Source organism: Eumetopias jubatus, unplaced genomic scaffold (genome assembly GCF_037043125.1).
Source record: "Eumetopias jubatus isolate StellerSeaLion01/CBP00866 unplaced genomic scaffold, mEumJub1_p1.0 scaffold_17, whole genome shotgun sequence".
Classification (NCBI taxonomy): Eukaryota; Metazoa; Chordata; class Mammalia; order Carnivora; family Otariidae; genus Eumetopias; species Eumetopias jubatus.
The window spans coordinates 14,519,445-14,537,862 of NW_028274823.1; the positions used below are offsets into that span (position 1 = coordinate 14,519,445).

The following is an 18,418-nucleotide window of genomic DNA, read 5'->3' on the forward strand; positions in this document are numbered from 1 at the left end:
GTTACTAATTCAAACCGAAACCAAAAATAGAGCTTATCCTAAAAGCATCCAGTTCACAGGCTCTCTGGCATGCCGATGGATTCAGAGTCCTTTTCCAGGACCATTATCTTAGTTTGTTTCTTTTCTTTTTTTTTTTTTTAAGATTTCATTTATTTATTTTGAGAGAGAGAGAGAGAATGAAAGAGAGCACATGAGAGGGGAGAGGGTCAGAGGGAGAAGCAGACTCCCTGCTGAGCAGGGATCCTGATGGGGGACTCAGTCCAGGGACTCCAGGATCATGACCTGAGCCGAAGGCAGTCGCTTAACCAACTGAGCCACCCAGGTGCCCCTTAGTTTGTTTCTTGACTGTAACCGTTGTAGAGAGATAAGCACATTTTGATGCACTCTCTTCCTCCATTATGATTATTTACTGATGATCCTGTTCCCCTCCCACTTAGAGGTGGTATTAGAAGCCCTTTCAGAAGTTACTTTTAGACTATTTCAGACATGTGAAAAGTAAAAAAACACCCATATGTCTACTACCTGGCTTAATACATAGTCCTGAAAACCCCAGTGTGTCCCTAACTGCATTCCCCTCACTCTCTGCCCCATTTTCCTGCACAACCATTATTCTGAATTTGGCTTTTATCATTCCAATGCATGTATTTATATTTTTTGCTACAATACATAGTATTTTGAGTGTTTTTAAATGATGTAAATGTACCTGCTTTTATTTTTTTTTTTAATTTTTAAGTAGGCTCCGTGCCCAACATGGGGCTTGAACTCACAATCTGAGATCATAGTCCACTGACTGAGCCAGCCAGGCACCCCTGTACCTGCTTTTTAAAATTCAGCATAGTGCATTTGAGATTTATCCACTTTGATATATGTAACTTTGCGTTCTCTCTCTCTTCCAATTGATTGATGTCAAAATTATCTCAGAAATGTAAGTTTTTGGGGAAGATTTTCATGTGTGTTTTATTTAAGGCAGAAGTCATCAAAGTTTAAAGTATTTTTTATTTAAAAAATTCAAGTATTTTTTCCTTAATTTAAATGTCATCAAAGTTCTCTGACTATATGATTTGTCTGTTGTCTGGGTGTTTTCTAGTTGGATTTTTGCCTTAAAAATATCAATCATTTACATGGGTAGGGACCAGTGCTATTTGGAATTTGTAAAGAAGTTCTCTATAAAGGTATATCCTAACTTAAATAGCTACCTTTGAGGCCTTAAGAACGACTTTAATAAAATCCCAACACAGTAAAGCCAGTTACTGCTTAAATTATAACTTCATGTTGAATGTTGAACAGCAGTTTGCGTATCACACGTCACCTTATGTCATGTTTTACAGTGTTGTGTGTTTTCTTCTCTCACAATCTCACATTTTTAGGTAAATAAAGTTAAACAAGAAAAAGATCTTTTAAACTCAGAAGTTCTTGAACAGAGGAGAGTCTTAGAAAAATGCAATAGAGGTAGGTGTTTCCAGTCTTTCTTCTCAGGTACATATGTAATTTATTTGGTTTGCATACATTTTGTGTATTGTTTTATAGCTGCGCCTAAAGAGTCTTGTAAGCAAGAATATCCTATCTTGGTTTTCCTGATTTCTAACCACAAGTCTCTCTCTTCCCGGTTATTTTATCATTCACCTTAGAGTCTTGGGACTTCTAAAAGTGCTTTCACTTGAGGAACTTCTGACCCACTTCAAACCAAAACACTTTTCTGACTACATATATCCTAGGACAAAGGTCATATTGGCTCTCCCCTCAGTATTTGTGTATTTGGTAGGTTATTTTTAATCCAGAAGAGAGGATATCTACACAGATACATGCAACATGATATGAAAAAATTTTAAGAGAATATAGAAAATGGGGCAAAGCAAAAGTAAAATTAAATACTGCTATACAAGGTTGCATGCTTGCTGTCAGGTCTTGTGCATTCCTGTCCGTGTGCAGTCAAGTTCTGGCTCTGAGCTGTCTAGCGGCCAGCGTGATGAGAGATTCACGATCATTTATATGAATCATATGAAAATGATCCTCTTGGTCACGAGAGGCAGACCTGGTCTCATGGTGAGAAGGAAATTTCTCCAAAGGCTACCTCTAGAGAAAATGGAATCCTTGTTGTAAAACACAGCATCAAGTCCCATGGGGGCTGTTTTTGCGTCCCCTGGTTCAGGACAAGGGAGTGATGCCAGAGTGCAGGAAATCTCCAAGCCTTCCCTGTTGTCATTGGTGGTAGTTCTCCACCTTTGGGTGACAAATTGAGATTTTTGAATAAATAAAGGACCTCGTGGTTCAGTGTGGGAGATACGGTAGATTGTGACATTTCTCAGCTCCTTCCACATGTAAGAAGATGGAAATGGTCTTGATGTACTGTGCTAGAAACAGAGGGTTCTACAAAGGTTAATCACGTGGATCTTGCCTTCAGAGAACCCTCTCTCTAGGAAGAGGGAGATCATATAAATAAATGCATGATGAGGACCAATCTAATTTCTTTCAGAATCCAAGTCAAAAGGGCCAGGACATGTGAAAACTCACTTTTTATTATGCTGTTCTGGACTTAGAAAAGAGAGTCAGTTATGTTGCCCAGGGCCTTCAGAGAGTCATAGTCGTCTTTGTTTTCTCCGCGAAATTTCTTTTTTAAATAGGTTTGAAAATCATTTGGCTCTCAGGGACCTATAATTCACATCACAAACCACCACTTATATTGCTTTACTGGAGTAAGACTATTCGTCTTTCCTCTGAGAAGGCAGTAGATTTACAGAGTACAGAGCTTGAAATTCTATGTCATTACACAGCAAACCAGTCCTTAGTCAGTTAGGACTGAAGTGTCCTGGCGGAACATTGTGTGAAAGCAGCCATTAAGAGTGCCTTTTTAAAGACTTTATTGATATGACTCAGCTCAGGATTGAAAGTGCTTCTGTAGAAGCAGGTGGAGAGACCAGTGTGATACCTACCTATGTTGTGCCTAATTTCTAATGGCGTCATCACTCCCTTGGTCCTGTCTATATCATTATTTAAGAAAACAGGCCACAGAATGTCAAAAAGTAGCAAAGATTTTGTGTTGCTACTATTTGACAGGACCTTCCCTTTAAAGATTTCTGTCCTGATTCTTTAATTCAGAGCTCTGAGTCTGGGCCTGAATGGCTCTAAGGCTATTTCTCTTTGTAAACGTGGAGGACGCCTAAAAATAACATCTATATATAACCTTTCACATGTTTCCTTTTCTGTGAAATGCCTCGTCGATGTGTTTTGTATGCAGCTTGTATGTATATATATATTTTCTTTTTGTTCAGGTAATATACTTTTTTGGTGGAGCACATAGATTCAAATAGGAAAAGGAAAAAAAAAATCTCAATCTTTACAGTCCAAAGATAAGCACTATTAACATCGTGTATATTCTTCCAACCTTAAGAAAACCATATATATACATTAAATTGTTTGTTAAATGTGTTTATAACATTTGTGGAAGCTAAAAAAATATCAGCGAAAGAAATACCTCTTTACCCATTGATACCTTACAAGCCCCTGAATATCAGTCTCCACTTGTATCCCCTCCCTTGGATTTTTATCATTGCTTTTATTTCTAGTTCTACCAAGTATGTATATATCTCTAAATAGCATGTTGTTTCATTTTGTATGTTTTTGAACTTTATATTAATTCCATCAGCCTTGCATAATGTCCCTGTGCAATTTTTTGTTTGTGAGGTCTATCCCTGTTAAAGGGCTTTGCTCTGGTATGTTGACTTTCACCGCTGGGTAGTATGTCATTCAGTGTCTGTCCCAGAATTCACTGATCCAGTATGGTGTCGGTGGCTGTTTGAGTTTTTTCCAGTTTTTTGCTCTTCCAAGTCCTGCAGTTATGAAAATTGTTATTATGCGTCTCCTGGTGCATGTGCCCTAAGTTAACATGCCAAATGTAAAAGTTTATCTTCAACGTCAGTACATAATGCCAGATTACTTTTTAGGTAGATTTCAGCTCCTGTTAGCAGTGTGTTTGTTCCATTGTTCTGTATCCTCTCCACACTTGGTGTAACTCTGCTTCTTGATTTTTGCCAGTTCCCTCTTTGCTGAGTCTAAAAAGGTGCCTGTGTTTTTACTTTCCATTTCTCTGATTACTAATGAAGAAGAGTATCTTTCCACACATCCACTGGCCTTTCACACGTTTCCTCTTCTGTGAAGTACCTCGGTGATGTGTTTTGTATGCAGCTTGTAAAAAATAGAAATGAAGTCGTTTAAAAAATATATCTTTTGGTTCCATAAATATGCTTCTACAATGTCATTTCGACAGCAGAATCATGTTTCTTGTATATACCGTACTTCCCTGGGTCTGCCATGTGAGACCATCTGGATCATTTCACTGTTTTCAGCAGTGATGCTGAGAGTGTTCTGCAGCTTTATTGCTGGATGTGTTCATGATTTATTCTCTTGGGGGAATCGGTACATTCCTAAAAGCAGAATTGTGGAGTCAGAGGGTATGAATGGTTTTAGATTTTTGATTCACATTGCTGAGCTGCCCTCCAAAAAGGTTCGATCCATTTATATTTCAACCAGCAATGGCTGAGGGTGCTTGTATGCCGGTACAAAGAATCTTTTCAACACTGTTTTTCATCCGTATTCGTGACCGACCGTGTGGCACTTTGTCCATTTCTTTTCCTTGTCTTCCTAAGTGTCCATGTTAGCGGTAGAAGAGTATGAGGAAATGCAGGTAAACTTGGAATTGGAGAAGGACCTTCGAAAGAAGGCAGAGTCATTTGCACAAGAGGTAAGTATCCACAGAGACCTGGTTTTAAATTTGTATTTCTTAAAGAACTTTACAGATGACATGTCAAAATATGTTTTGAAGTTGAATAAGAACTTACCACTTAGAATTAAGGGAGGCCAGCTATGGAATAGTGTCAAGTTCACTAAAACAGGTGTTAAAAGATCTGGGTTCAAATTTTGGCCATGTCCGTCAGTTACTCACTCATTGTATGACCTGAGAGCAGCCCCTTAGCCTCCTTGGGGCTTCACTTTCACCACCTGTAAAATGGGTGATACTACGAGCCCAACCAAGTAGATTTTGAAATCCAATGGCACAATTCTGCAAAAGGATTTTGTACTATAAAATGCTGTTACAGGGAAAACAAATTATATTTAGGGATACCTGTCACTTGTGATGGAAAGTCCAGCTCAAGTACAGGATTTCTGTTTCAGTAGCCTTAGGAATCCAGGTTACATCTCCAAATACCATCTCAAATAACAGTATCATGCTGTTAGTATTTCTCTTCACCTGCTAGACGGTGATCTCATTACGTGAGTTGATTTTTCCACTAGCTGTGGAACATTGCCATGTTGTACATCCATCATTGTAGCCTTTCACCAAATCACATGTCAAGAGATAAGCTTTGAGCTTCTCATGTTCTGGCTTCCCTTTGCTGACATGTTGTCGCTGGGTATTCCGTGGCCCCAGGGCTGGTTTACAGCAAAATGATGAGGTACCAGTTGGCCAAGCTGTTAACAGCTCATGACGGGCTGCTGGTCTGCCTGAGATTTCCATCATGTCTCAGTATTTTGAATCTGGGTGCACACTGTAGGTTGTGAAGGAAAGTAGTTAAGGAAATGTAGAACATTCGTAGGCAGAAGTATCCAAGGTGCTGAAGGAAGACAAAGCATGGGGTTACGGGAATGACATTTGAAAATCAGATTACGGTTTTGTGCAGAAATCCTTCTGCGCGTGAATGTAACTGTGCTAGCAATGAACTCTGTGAAAGATTTAGTCCAAGAAGATGTGATTTGAAATATTCTGATTCATTTTATTCAGAGATTTTAATGAAAGGTGAGTAAAAATTGTTATCTTATTACTTGGAAGAAAGAAAAACAATTGAAGTGTGTCACAGCCACTTGGAAAAGCTGCAGCGATATAAACAGTCGAGGGGGAGGGAGACTGGGGATAATGTGAAGATGCTTCCGCTGTAAAACTGAAAAGGTGGGCTTGTTTTGACTCGAATGCCAGGGTCTTATTTTGAGAGACATTTTCAGTTTTCCATCTGTTCGTGGAATGATGTTAGAATACAAAACAGCTGGAAGAAAACTTGGAGGGCCATGCGGTAGCAGACAAGATTGACCGAAGAAGCAGGATTCCGCTAAGAATCTGAAAATGAGTGACTTACTCTACCCACCTGGTAGTGCTCGGCGGAAACGGCGATGCAGACACGTGACCCCGCCTGAGGCGACGGAAGAGGCGTGAGGAGGGAAAGCCAGGGCAGCCGCTCGCACTCCTCCTACCGGGAGCATCGGGGTTTGCAGCCGTGCTGGATGGTTTTACAGTATCTAGAGGCCAAATACTCAATAGTGAGAAGAAAAGTGTTGGCTTGGGTTTTTTTTAAGATTTTTTTTTTTTTTTTTTTTTTTTTTTAAGTAATCTCTACAGTCAATGTGGAGCTTGAACCTACAACCCCAAGATCTGGAGTTGCATATTCTACAGACTGAGCCAGCCAGGCACCCCAGAAACTGTTCTTGAGGATAAAATTAGATTAGAACCCATATACCTTCCCCTTTGCATGGTTTACAGATTCTTAGCTTCTTTTTAAGATTTATTTATTTGAGAGAGAGAGCGCATGCGCGTGAGTGGGGGCAGGGGCACAGGGAAACTCCCGCAGCCTCCGGGCAGATGCGATCATGACCTGAGTGGAAACCAAGAAGAGTCAGGTGCTTAACCGTCTGAGCCGCCCAGGTGCCCCGACTCTCAGCTTTTCAACAGATAACTACTGCTTGAAGGTGTAGGTCTTGGTTTAACAAGAGAAGTGCCAGTCTTCTGCATTTTGGTTTTTCACGTGTTCAGCAAACATCTTCGTTAGCCAGACACTGTGCTCTTGGTGGGAATATAATGGTGAAGAATGCAACCATGATCCCTGCCTCTTTGGAGCTTAGAGTCTGGAGCCTTAGAATTCAATAAAGTTAATTTACTTTATATTTTTAATTACAAAAGGAATGTTTATACCTTGTAAAAAAATACAAACAGTTCTCAAATGTGTAAAGGGAAACATGGAAAGTTTCTCCCACACTCCTGCTTCCACTTGTCCATTTAAAAAGCAAAAACGTGGGGCGCCTGGGTGGCTCAGTCGTTAAGCGTCTGCCTTCGGCTCGGGTCATGATCCCAGGGTCCTGGGATCGAGCCCCGCATCGGGCTCCCTGCTGCGCGGGAAGCCTGCTTCTCCCTCTCCCACTCCCCCTGCTTGTGTTCCCTCTCTTGCTGTGTCTCTCTCTGTCAAATAAATAAAAAAAAAAATAAAAAGCAAAAACATGTGCATACACAAGTATACACACACACACACACACACACACACACAGGAATATTACTCAGCCATAAAGAAAAATGAGACCTTTCCTTTTTGCGATAGCATGGGTAGACCTAGAGGGTATTAGGCTAAGTGAAATAAGTCAGAGAAAGACAAATACCATATGATTTTGCCTTTCTGTGGAATCTAAAAAAACAAACTAGATCAAACAAATAAAAAGCAGAAACAGACCCACCAAAACGGAAAACAAACTGGTGGTTGCCAGAGGGGAGTAGAGGGGAGGGTAAGGGGATGGGAAATACGGGTGAAAAAAAAGGCACCATGAAAAACAAAACAAAAACTGTGCCCCTCCCCCCTCAATAAGGAGGAAACAGCCAGTTGTCTTCCTGTGTTAAGTTCTTGTAGTTCTTCAATGTAACTTCAATTTTCAATGACAAATTTTCCTGTACTTTTAGAATATATTTTTCTTGTTGGTCAGTGTAGTTCTTTGTTCAAAGGCGTGGCTACCTCATTCAACGTGTAGTCTGGATATACTGTGAGACTGTTTTGTAATGAGTTCTGTTTTCTTCCCAGACAACACAGATGACATTTTAATATTCTTTTGGAAAGAATGAATCCTATAGAAGTGACATAAGCTTTTCTTCTCTTTTTCATTCTTTGAAAAGATTTATGATAATCCTTGGAAATTCTGACACCCATGATGTCATTTGTGTGATAAGAGACTACCTCCCTAACCCTAGCTGTCAGGTTCTTATCATAGTTCAAAGCCAAATTCATCAGTGTTTGGTCACTAAATTTTCTTTTAAGCACATCTTTAGAAGGCACTATATAGAATATTTCATGTTAGTGTCTTAAGGCCTAGAGAATGTAGTCTAATGAATAAGTTTTTCAAGTTACCATGGTTATCTAGAGGAATTCCTTTCCTATATGTTCTTTTCATCTTATACTATTACTATTTAGGAATCGTTACAAGGTTTTACAAAAGAAATTCACATGATTAACATCCCCAAGACATAATCTTCACTCTTTTTCTTTATAAAATAACCAAGTTGAGATAATTCATAATCATGTAAATTTGAACAAGTTTTCCCGAGTGCTTTGTAGAGAAGGAGAACTGTTGCTTTTTCCCAAGAGCGAACCGAAGCTCGGAGAGGCAGTGCAGTGAGGGACACAGCCGCACCCTGACTGATGGTGGCCTGTGCCCCACACTGTTTGACCGCTGAATTCACAGTCTGGCCTGGTGGCCACACCGACGGCTGCCTCTCTCCCTGCTCCTGGCTTCCGAGCGCTCTTGGGGAAAGGCTCACTTGCCAGGAAGCCAAAGGACTCACTGAGTCCAGCTGCTATTTGCAGGTCTTCTTCTTGTTGGCTCCCTAAGGCATTTGCTAAGACACTGACAAGGGACCTCAACCAAGTTAAGTTGTAAGAGGGGGAAAAGGTATTTAAAAAATGACTAATAATAATAATAGTAACTCGAAATAGCTCCTTTCAGTTATATCATTGGTTTCAGATGTCAGAGACTAGATGAAATATGGGTGAGATATGGATGACTCTTCTCTAGCATGTTGATGCTTGCATTCTCACTGTCCTCGAGCTCAGCACCTATGCACGCACACACACACTCATTCCCTCGTGCCTTCGCAGCACCTTTCATTCTTATACAAAATGAGCTGTCAGGTGGACGAAGAATGTAAATATTCCTTTAAAATGCTGTTAAGAATCTGAAACTGTGAAGGTCTAATATAAAATGGGCCTAATGTCAGAGTTTATAAAACATTTCATGTGTAGAATCACCCACTGGCTAACTTGTGTAGGGTATTAAGGAAAAGAAGTAATAGGTTAATAGAAAATAATGTTGTATTAAAAAATGTGAACTTGTAAAGACTAAATGAATAATATATGTAAGTTGCTGAATAAAGTGGCCAATAAATATTGATATACCTTTTCCCATCTCTTCTTTACCCTCCTGACCGTTAACTGCTTTCATCACTGGGGAAAAGCTAATTGGTATAAAACAAAACACTAGGTTTAGTAAATACCAGAGGAAGGAGATTAGCCAGGTGGTTAAGAGCTTGGGCTTCTAAATCAGACAGATCTTGGTTTAAATCCTGGTTTTGCCACTTTCATGTGTTCTTGGGAAAGTTGAGCCACTTTGAACCTCACTTACCTTATTAGTAAAAATGGGATAATAATAATATCTACTTGACAGTGTTATTCTAGGGATTAGATGATGTGATATATGGAAAATCATCACCGTATCTTATCACATAGTGTTAGTCAATTTTAGCTATTCAAAGCAGAAGAATTCACAGGATTGATGTATGGATTAAAATAATACGTATAAAATATTTAGTAGAGTACCTGGCATAAGATAAGTTCTTGATCAATATTATCTAGTACTATTAGTATTCATGTATTTTAAAACAATAATAAAACATTAAAAACTGAGGTATAGGACTCAATTATTGCATATATACCTCGTTAGGGGAAGGGTGAAGATTCTTGAAGAGTGCATGAAAGTTACGGATGAAATCATAGCAATCATTACTTCTAAAACTGTAATACTGTACAATTCGGAAATTGCCCTTAACTTTTCAATAAAAATTCCATGTACTTTCCTGTTGCTCCACTTTCAGTTGAGGAGATACGTGAGATTGATTGGTATGTACATTTTTGTAATTAACTCTTGCAGATGTTCATTGAACAGAACAAGCTAAAGAGACAAAGCCACCTTCTGCTGCAGAGCTCTGCTCCTGACCAGCAGCTTTTGAAAGCTTTAGAAGAAAATGCAAAACTCATCCAGCAACTTGAAGAAGAGAGAATTCAGCATCAGAAAAAGGTAACGGATTTTCTTCTGGCATCTTAATACATACGCACAAACATGAGAGGGCTCAATCCGGTCACTTACAGCTCCCTAGTTGGCCTTAGTAAGTCTTTCCTGTCTTTCTACTTTTTAGTAAAAAGTAACTACTGAATGAACTTAATTTAGTTCCCAAGTAAAATTTACAGCGCACTATCGTAGAAGTGATCTTTAACCTGTCCAAAGGTCTGAAAAAGCAAAGGTAAGAGCAAGAACTCAAAAAGAGCTTGTATAGTGCACATAGTGCGCAGGGGGAACACCTGTGAATTGATTGTATTTTTGGAGACCGCATACACTGGGAGAGTACGTTAGTCTCGGAGAACTTACTGGAAGGCACAAGTTTTATTCAAAGAGGGAGGAAAAGTCCATGTTAGTAGTAATTGTTTGCTTAGAGAAAATTTCTCATTTTGTAAACTGGCACAAATGTATGTGTTTAAAGACTTCCCACGTGGTTATTTTATTTTGTTTGAGTGGAGCTATTCCAGCTGACACAGCCCACCTTTGTGTGCCAGGCAGAAAAGATAGTCATCCCAGTAGGTGAGAGAGAGGAGGCGGGAGGGGAGGGGAGGCAAAGACGTTTAACAAAGGCTTTGAAGGTAAAGAAACCACTTAAGAAAAATTACATCAATATTTATACTGCTTACAGTGTACCTCATTTGTGAAGAAAAAGCTGTTAGCTGCTATTTATTATCACCTGTCAAAGTCTCTTTAAACAATAATATTGACATTTAGTCCTTGGAAGTTTCTGAAGTTTTTACAAAGTTGGTCCTGAGGCAGAGCTGATTTTTTTTTTTTTTTTTTACCCTCAGTAAGAAATGCTGGTGTACGTTTTGAATTACCATTTCAAAAAAGAGAATAAAGGAATATTTATTTTTATTTAGCTCGTGCTAGAATTTTTCAGTTCTGAAAAGTCTTATTAGTTGTAGTTAACCCATTTAGTAAATAACACAGGCCTAGAACCTACTGAATTGCACTGAGGTGTGGGACTCAGTCATTGGATATGGACCTTGTTGGGGTAGGAGGAGAGAGAAGCTGATACTGAAGATTAGCTAAAATTCACCAATTGCTACTCAGTACTTCTAATACTGTTCTACTGTACTATACAGTTGTTCTGTGTAATCTTTCATGTGTATGGTCCTAAATAGTTCTTACCTGTCTGTAAATTCCCCTGCAGATTCTCTGTCTTTTAAACACTGCGTGGGGGCACCTGGTGGCTGAGTTGGTTGAGCGACTGCCTTCGGCTCAGGTCATGATCCCGGAGTCCCGGGATCGAGTCCCGCATCGGGCTCCCTGCTCAGCAGGGAGTCTGCTTCTCCCTCTGACCCTACCCCCTCTTGTGCTCTTTCTCTCAACCTCTCTCTCAAATAAGTAAATAAAATCTTTAAAAAATAAATAAATAAACACTGTGTTGTTTCCATGGTGATAAAAGCAACATTTGCTTCTTCTAATAAACAAATGTTTAAAATACAGTACAAGTTAAAGAAGAAATTAAGATTATCCAAGAATTCCGTATCTTCGTACCTATGCAAACTTCACACAAATGGATAATTTTATGAATGTAGTTTAAATGGGATCATACCATGCCTGATTTGTTTTCAGTTGGTAATATCTTGTTCCATGTCAGCATGTAGTAAGCTTTGTGATTTTATTTTTTTTTTAAAGACTTATTTATTTTAGAGGAAGAGAGCATGGGTGGAGGAGCAGAGGGAGAGAGAATCTCAAGCAGACTCCATGCTGAGCCTGAAGCCCTATGTGGGGCTCAGTCTCACAACCCTGAGATCATGAACTGAGTCGAATTCTCAACCAACTACACCACCCAGGCATCCCAACTATGTGATTTTAAATGGTTGTATAGTATTTCAGTTAGTGAACACAGCATGATTTATTAAATACATAATATTGGTGAATATTTAAGTTATTTTCAGTTCTTTCCTGTTATGAAGAATACTGTATGAACACATGTGAATACTTGTCTTACTATTTCCTTCTTTTTTTTGAGAGAGCAAGTGTTTGAGCATAGTGGAGGAGGGGCAGAGGGTGAGGGAAAGCGAGAATCTTAAGCAGGCTCCATACAGGCTCGATCTCACGACCCTGAGATGAAATCAAGAAGCATCGGTTGCTTAACTAACTGAGCCACCCAGGCACCCCTTTACTATTTCTTTAAAGCAAGTTCTAAAAGTAGTATTTCTAAATCAAGCGGTCTTTCCTTTCCTTTTTCTTTCCCTTTTCTTTCTTCTTTCCTGTTTTTAAGGTTTTTGACTTGTTACCAAATTGCCCTCCCCAAGGGTTCTTTATCATGCTACCTGAATTTTCTCTTAAAAACGGGTACGAAGGGAGGGATGGGGTGGCTGGGTGATAGACACTGGGGAGGGTATGTGCTATGGTGAGCGCTGTGAATTGTGCAAGACTGTCGAATCACAGATCTGTACTTCTGAAACAAATAATGCAACATATGTTAAGAAAAAAGAAAAAGAAGAAGATAGCAGGAGGGGAAGAATGAAGGGGAGTAAGTCCTAGGGGGAGACGAACCATGAGAGACGATGGACTCTGAAAAGCAAACTGAGGGTTCTAGAGGGGAGGAGGGTAGGGGGACGGGTTAGCCTGGTGATGGGTATTAAAGAGGGCACATTCTGCGTGGAGCACTGGGTGTTATGCACAAACAATGAATCATGGAACACTACATCAAAAACTAATGATGTAATGTATGGTGATTAACATAACAATAAAAAATTAAAAAAACGGGTACGAAGCTAATAATCAGTTTTACATGAATTTCTTAGATATTTTACCTTTTTGACCCATGTTTCAACACCTAATTATCTGAGACATTAAGTCTGCAATATATATTGACTTCAATAGCTGGTATTTTAGTATCGTCTATACTCCAGAATTTGTGTGGTTTTTAAGATGGATTGGTGTCTCTTTGCTACGAAATGCAAAGTAAAGGGAAACTGATTTTCCCCGCTTTATTTTTTCTTGACAAAGGAAGAGCTACAAAAGTCTGTTTGTGAATTACAGGTGAAAGACTTAGAAGAGCAGCTAGAAAATGCAGCACTCCACAGAGAGATTCGCAGCCTCAAACAGCAGTTAGGGCTTCTGGAGGAGGATAAAAGAGAATTGGAATTGAAATACCAGAATTCGGAGGAGAAAGCCAGAGATTTAAAGCATTCCAGTAAGTGTCCAGTGGGCTGCTGTGTCTGAGTAGTCTGTGAATTCCGCGCGCCCAGCACAAACCCCGGCCCGTAGCTAGTCCAGAACACTTGCTGAATGCTACACAGAAATAGCAAGATTGGTTCAGTAGAACGGCCACCGTAGTCCAGGAATTCACAAGCACTTCGACTTCTCTGTGGAGTCAGAGCATGTGTGAGCTTCCCATACAGAATGAAGAGACAAAGATACAGCTAATCTGGGAAGACCAACATTTCAGCATTTCTCAGGGCTTCCGATAGGACAGATAGGTGTATTCATTGAGTATTTATTTTGTTCATTTTAGGGAGGGTTTTTTTTTTTCCCCTTTCCTTTTTTAGAGAGAGCATGGGAACCAGCAGGGTTGTAGGGGAGGGGCAGAGGGAGAGAGAGAGAATCCCAAGCAGGCTCCACACCCAATGCTGAGCCTGATGTGGGGCTCGATCTCATGACCCTGAGATCATGACCTGAGCCAAAATTAAGAGTCCGATGCTTGCCCGACTGAGCCACCCAGGCGACCCTTAGGGTGCGTTTTTAAAAAGAAACTTTTAAGGTTCATACAACCCTCATCTGTGGTCTAATTATACCCATGAACTAATACTTTCAATGTCACACCTAACAATAAAATGGGCAACAATATGTATATTAAATGGAAAAACTTTTAAAACACCAGGGGATATTTAAATCAAAGGATTTATTCATTCAGTTCCAGAAGGCTTGACAGGAATGTGTGAATTGGATTATTACACAGGGATAAGTAATAAGTTTCTGTTGGAAGGTAGGTGATTTAAGGAGGCAGGTTGTTCCCTTTTATAACAGCTTCAATATTCACTTGAGGTATTTTTGGTTAATTTTATACTAGAATTTTGAAATCCGTATAGAAGAACCAAGTCGGCTTTTTTTCCCCTTTAAAAAAACATCCAGTGCTTTCTAACCCACAATGAAAATGACTTGCAATTTACTTTTTAAAAAACTGATCTAAAATTAAGAAGTGTTCCATTCTTTTTAAGTGAATATCCAGGCAGCCTGTGGCCAAAGCCATCTTTTTTATTTATGGAGGGGGCAGACACAAAAGAGAACCTGAGATTTAGTGTTGAGTATGTTTTATTTAGTATCTGCTGTGTGTATAGCCAGCCATACCCTAGGATACTATAAGAAATCTAGAAGAAAAGAAACCATGCCTTTTGTCCTTGAGGAACTCAAACTCTCTTTGGAGAGACAGACACATGCATATGAATAACTAGAGGACTCTTAGCCCTCAGAGAGATAGCCCACACTGCTTATTTAAGTGTTGAGAGTAGAAATAAACAGGCAGATCATTGGGGGTGCAGTCGTTCATGGAGAGAGGAATGGCTGCGGACAGAGGGAGCCATTCCTGAGTGCACACAGTATTCTGTACCTAGAGCCTACTGGAGCCCGTCTTAGAGGTATTCGCATCTGCAATGAACATTGAAATCGAGCTCCTTGAACTCATAAACTGTGTCTTGAACAGCACCAAGCATAGACCCTTTCACATTATTGGTGCCAAAATACCTGCTTCATTAAGGACGTGAATGAATTGAGTGTATAAATTCTATTTCCAGAATGCTCCTTCAGAAGAGCAAAAAGTTTCTGAAGTTACAGACATTTGAGAGTCTGAGTCTGGTTAAAACCAAGAACTCCAGGATTTGCAACTTTGGAAGGAAATTAGGTGGAGGAGGAAAGTATGTTATTAAAATTCATTACTAAATGTCATCTTTAAAAATTAGTTCCTGGTCTATACCCTTTAAAAGTCAAGTATTCACAATTTCTTAGTGTTTTGAGTAATACATGCCATTGTTAACAAATATTTCTTCAGCCTACTCAGTCCTTACCTCCCACCCATCCAGCCGTTGTCCTGAATTATTTTTCTTTTCCATAGTTGTACATACGGCCATAAGACAGTAATGTTTTCTTGTAACCTACGTCAGGCCCCTCTTGTATTAGTGGTCGCAGCCTGGATGATGAAAAGGCTAAGATGTTTTGCAGTTTCATCCTGAGATTTCTAACTTTGCCTTAATACCATGAATTTGATTTTGAGAGAGGTTACTTTTTTTTTTTCCTTTATGTGTGTAAAAGGTGCTTAGTGGCTTGTTTCGGCTCCTTTCTGAATGCTTGTTCTCTGTGCAGTTGATGAACTCCAGAAACGGGTGAACCAGTCTGAGAATTGCGTACCTCCACCACCTCCACCTCCACCGCCGCTCCCCCCGCCTCCCCCCAATCCCATCCGGTAAGCCTGCGCAGGGAGACTGCTCTGCATTGAGTCGTTCCTCGTCAGAGAACCTGAAGTGTGTGCTAGTGGGATCCCTTCCTTAAAAACAGAACCCAGGACTACTGTCTTAGATTGCATCCTTGTCCTCGGAGGGGTGGGCGCTAGAAACTCTGAAACAAACTGGCTGGTATTTCTCTCAGAAAATTTTCTTTCTTTCTTTTTTTTTTTTTTTTTTTTAAATTTTAAATTTTTATTTTTCTAAGATTTTACTTATTTGAGAGAAAGATCATGAGAGACAGCACAAGCAGGGAGGAGAGGGAGAAGCAGGTTCCCTGCTGAGCAGGGAGTCCGATGTGGGGCTCCATCCCAGGACCCTGAGATCATGACCTGAGCCCAAGGCAGCCGCTCAGCTCACCGAGCCACCCAGGCGCCCCTCTCAGAAAATTTTTCTAAAGACCAAACTATCACTCCCTTCTTTTGTCGTATTTATAGAAAGGGCCCTAAGAAACACCTGGCAGAAACATTCTTGTGGCCTGCCACTTTCCTCTGCTATAGATGTTCAGATCCCATGTGGATGTTCCAAACCCCGGAGCTGGACATTCATTTAAGAAGTTTGATACTTCAGTGTTAAGATTTCAGCCCATGACGTTAGGATTTCCTTTAACTGGAAGACCAAGGAATTTTGAGCTTTTCCCCAAATGTTTTTTTTTTTTTTTTAATCTTTTCTTGCCCTAATTTGAATTTGAAAAGCTCTGGTTTGTTCATTTACTTTAAAAAATAAAAGTACTAAACAAAACAAAAACTTATCAGTACTAATTGTTACACATTGGTAATTAAGCTCGGAGTGCTAATTATGTTTTATCCCTAACCTCATATTTAAACCTTTAATAATACCGAGAGAGGAACCTTCCATAAGAAGAAGAAATTGGGTTTACGTTCTTGTGACAGGGAATCATATATGCAGACAAGAATTCACTTTTTCTGGAGCCTGAGGTGACTTGGTGGTATTGAGTGCCTGAATTAAGCACGGTACACCCCAGGAAACCTAGAGGCAAGTTTTCCTCCTTCGTGGTTCTTCATTCCACCACCCAAAGTTACTCAGGACACAACTTCCTTGTCATGGCTGTTTCTGTATAACTTATTCTTGAACAAATGGAATTTAAACTTTTCCTAGATTTTTTACCTTTCATTAACTCATGTGATTTGTTTAATCCTTTCACACAGAGAGGCCATTTATTCCTACTTTGCACCTTTGCTGATCTGTGTGAATAGAATGTGTAGCCTGTTCCCCCCACACGACAATGAAAATGAAACTGCCTTTTAAAAAGATTCTCATTAGTTTTTCTTACTGAGGAGGGTATGACATAATCTACTTTGAGCCAGTGAAGTAGCCAAGGCAGAATAATTTTTACACATGATTGATCCAAGAGTCCATTGAAAGAATTTCAGGTATTTTAAATTCTTTCTGTCCTGGGTAGCTAAAATCTGTTGGAGATATCCTGAATTTGACACTTAAAATAGGAGATTCATCACTTTGATCTTTCTCTAAGGTATAGAATTTTGAGCTGATAAGAAAGGTCACTTCTGTCTATGAGGAGGGAGAATATTAAAAACATGATTATAGTCTTGCTTTGTTGGCCTTTAATTTTTAGTCTCACAAATCTGGAAGCCCTTGGAATTAAAAGTAAAGTATAACCTAAATAGAATATTTTCCCGAAGAGCACTTTACAGTTTTACTGAGAAATGAATGTAGGATTCAGACTATGTATGTCTAAAGCATGAACTCTTTTATAAGGCCCTTTAAAGAAAATTTTCATTGAATAACATGAATGATTTTTATTTTAAGATGAATTTAAGTAGTAGAAGATGTAATTTCTCAGTAGAAAGATTTTTTTTTTTTTTTTTGGTAAGGAGTACTTTCTTGTCAAAGAAATATATTTGCATATGTATTGAGTTTCAATGGACTTTAAATCCACCAGTTAAGGTTTTCTAACTTTGTTCCTGAGCCTCATTTATTTCACCCTGACAGAGATCATAGATAGAAATGAAAGCGGGGGAAAAAAAAAAAAAAAAAAAGACTAGGGCCTGCTCATTTGACCCAGGGGACAGGTGGGCGAGAGGAAGTCGAGGAAGAAAGTAGACCTTGGTCATGTTGTACCAGCAGTAGTGAACACAGGAGAGGTCCTGGGCAGGTGTGGCTTAAGGGGGAAGGGTAGGTTTATTGGTGTATTAGTCAGTGTTCTCCAGAGAAACAGAACCAGTAGGGGTGTGTATGTACATGTATACATACATGTGTATACATCATGTCCATTCACATACAAGGTTTATTCTAAGGAATTAATTCCCATGATTATGGACTCTGGCAAGTTGCAGGGTGAGTCGAAAACCTGGAGCCAAAGGAGAGCCTATGGTGTGGTCTCAGTCTGCAGGTCAGCAGGCTCCAGACCCAGGAAGAGGCAGTGTTTCAAGTCTGGAAGCAGGGAAAGCAGATGTCCTTATGTCAGGGTAGTCAGGCAGGAGGAATTCTGTTTTACTTAGGGAAGGGTCATCCTTTTGTTTTATTCAGGCCTTCCACTGATTGTGTGAGGCCCACCCACATTAGGGAGTAGTCTGCTTTACTCAGGCTACCAATTTAAATGTTAATCTTATCCAAAACCCTCACAGAAATACCCAGAATAATGTTGGACCACATATCTGAGTATCACATGACCCAGCCAGGGGGGTAACCATCACAGTGGCATGAGAAACACTGATTAAAGAATTTCAAAGTAAATATTTTCCACCAAACTGTGCCATCTTTGGGGGCTCTTGCTTTTATGCATTCAATTGAACTGACTGTGAAATGGGGCAATTTTAGCCAGAGGTTGGATTTTAGGTCCCAGATGTCTT

The 18,418-nt window shown here is 39.7% G+C and overlaps 1 protein-coding gene across 1 annotated transcript in view; it reads left to right on the forward strand.

The window, feature by feature from the left end:
• The window catches only part of SHTN1 (shootin 1), a 102,513-nt gene that overhangs the window by 45,087 nt on the left and 39,008 nt on the right, over positions 1–18,418 (forward strand). The window contains exons 7-11 of the mRNA XM_028121747.2: positions 1,368–1,449; positions 4,644–4,738; positions 9,946–10,092; positions 13,132–13,285; positions 15,448–15,547. Coding sequence (XP_027977548.1) covers positions 1,368–1,449; positions 4,644–4,738; positions 9,946–10,092; positions 13,132–13,285; positions 15,448–15,547 — 578 coding nt within the window. The remainder of the gene's footprint in view (positions 1–1,367; positions 1,450–4,643; positions 4,739–9,945; positions 10,093–13,131; positions 13,286–15,447; positions 15,548–18,418) is intronic.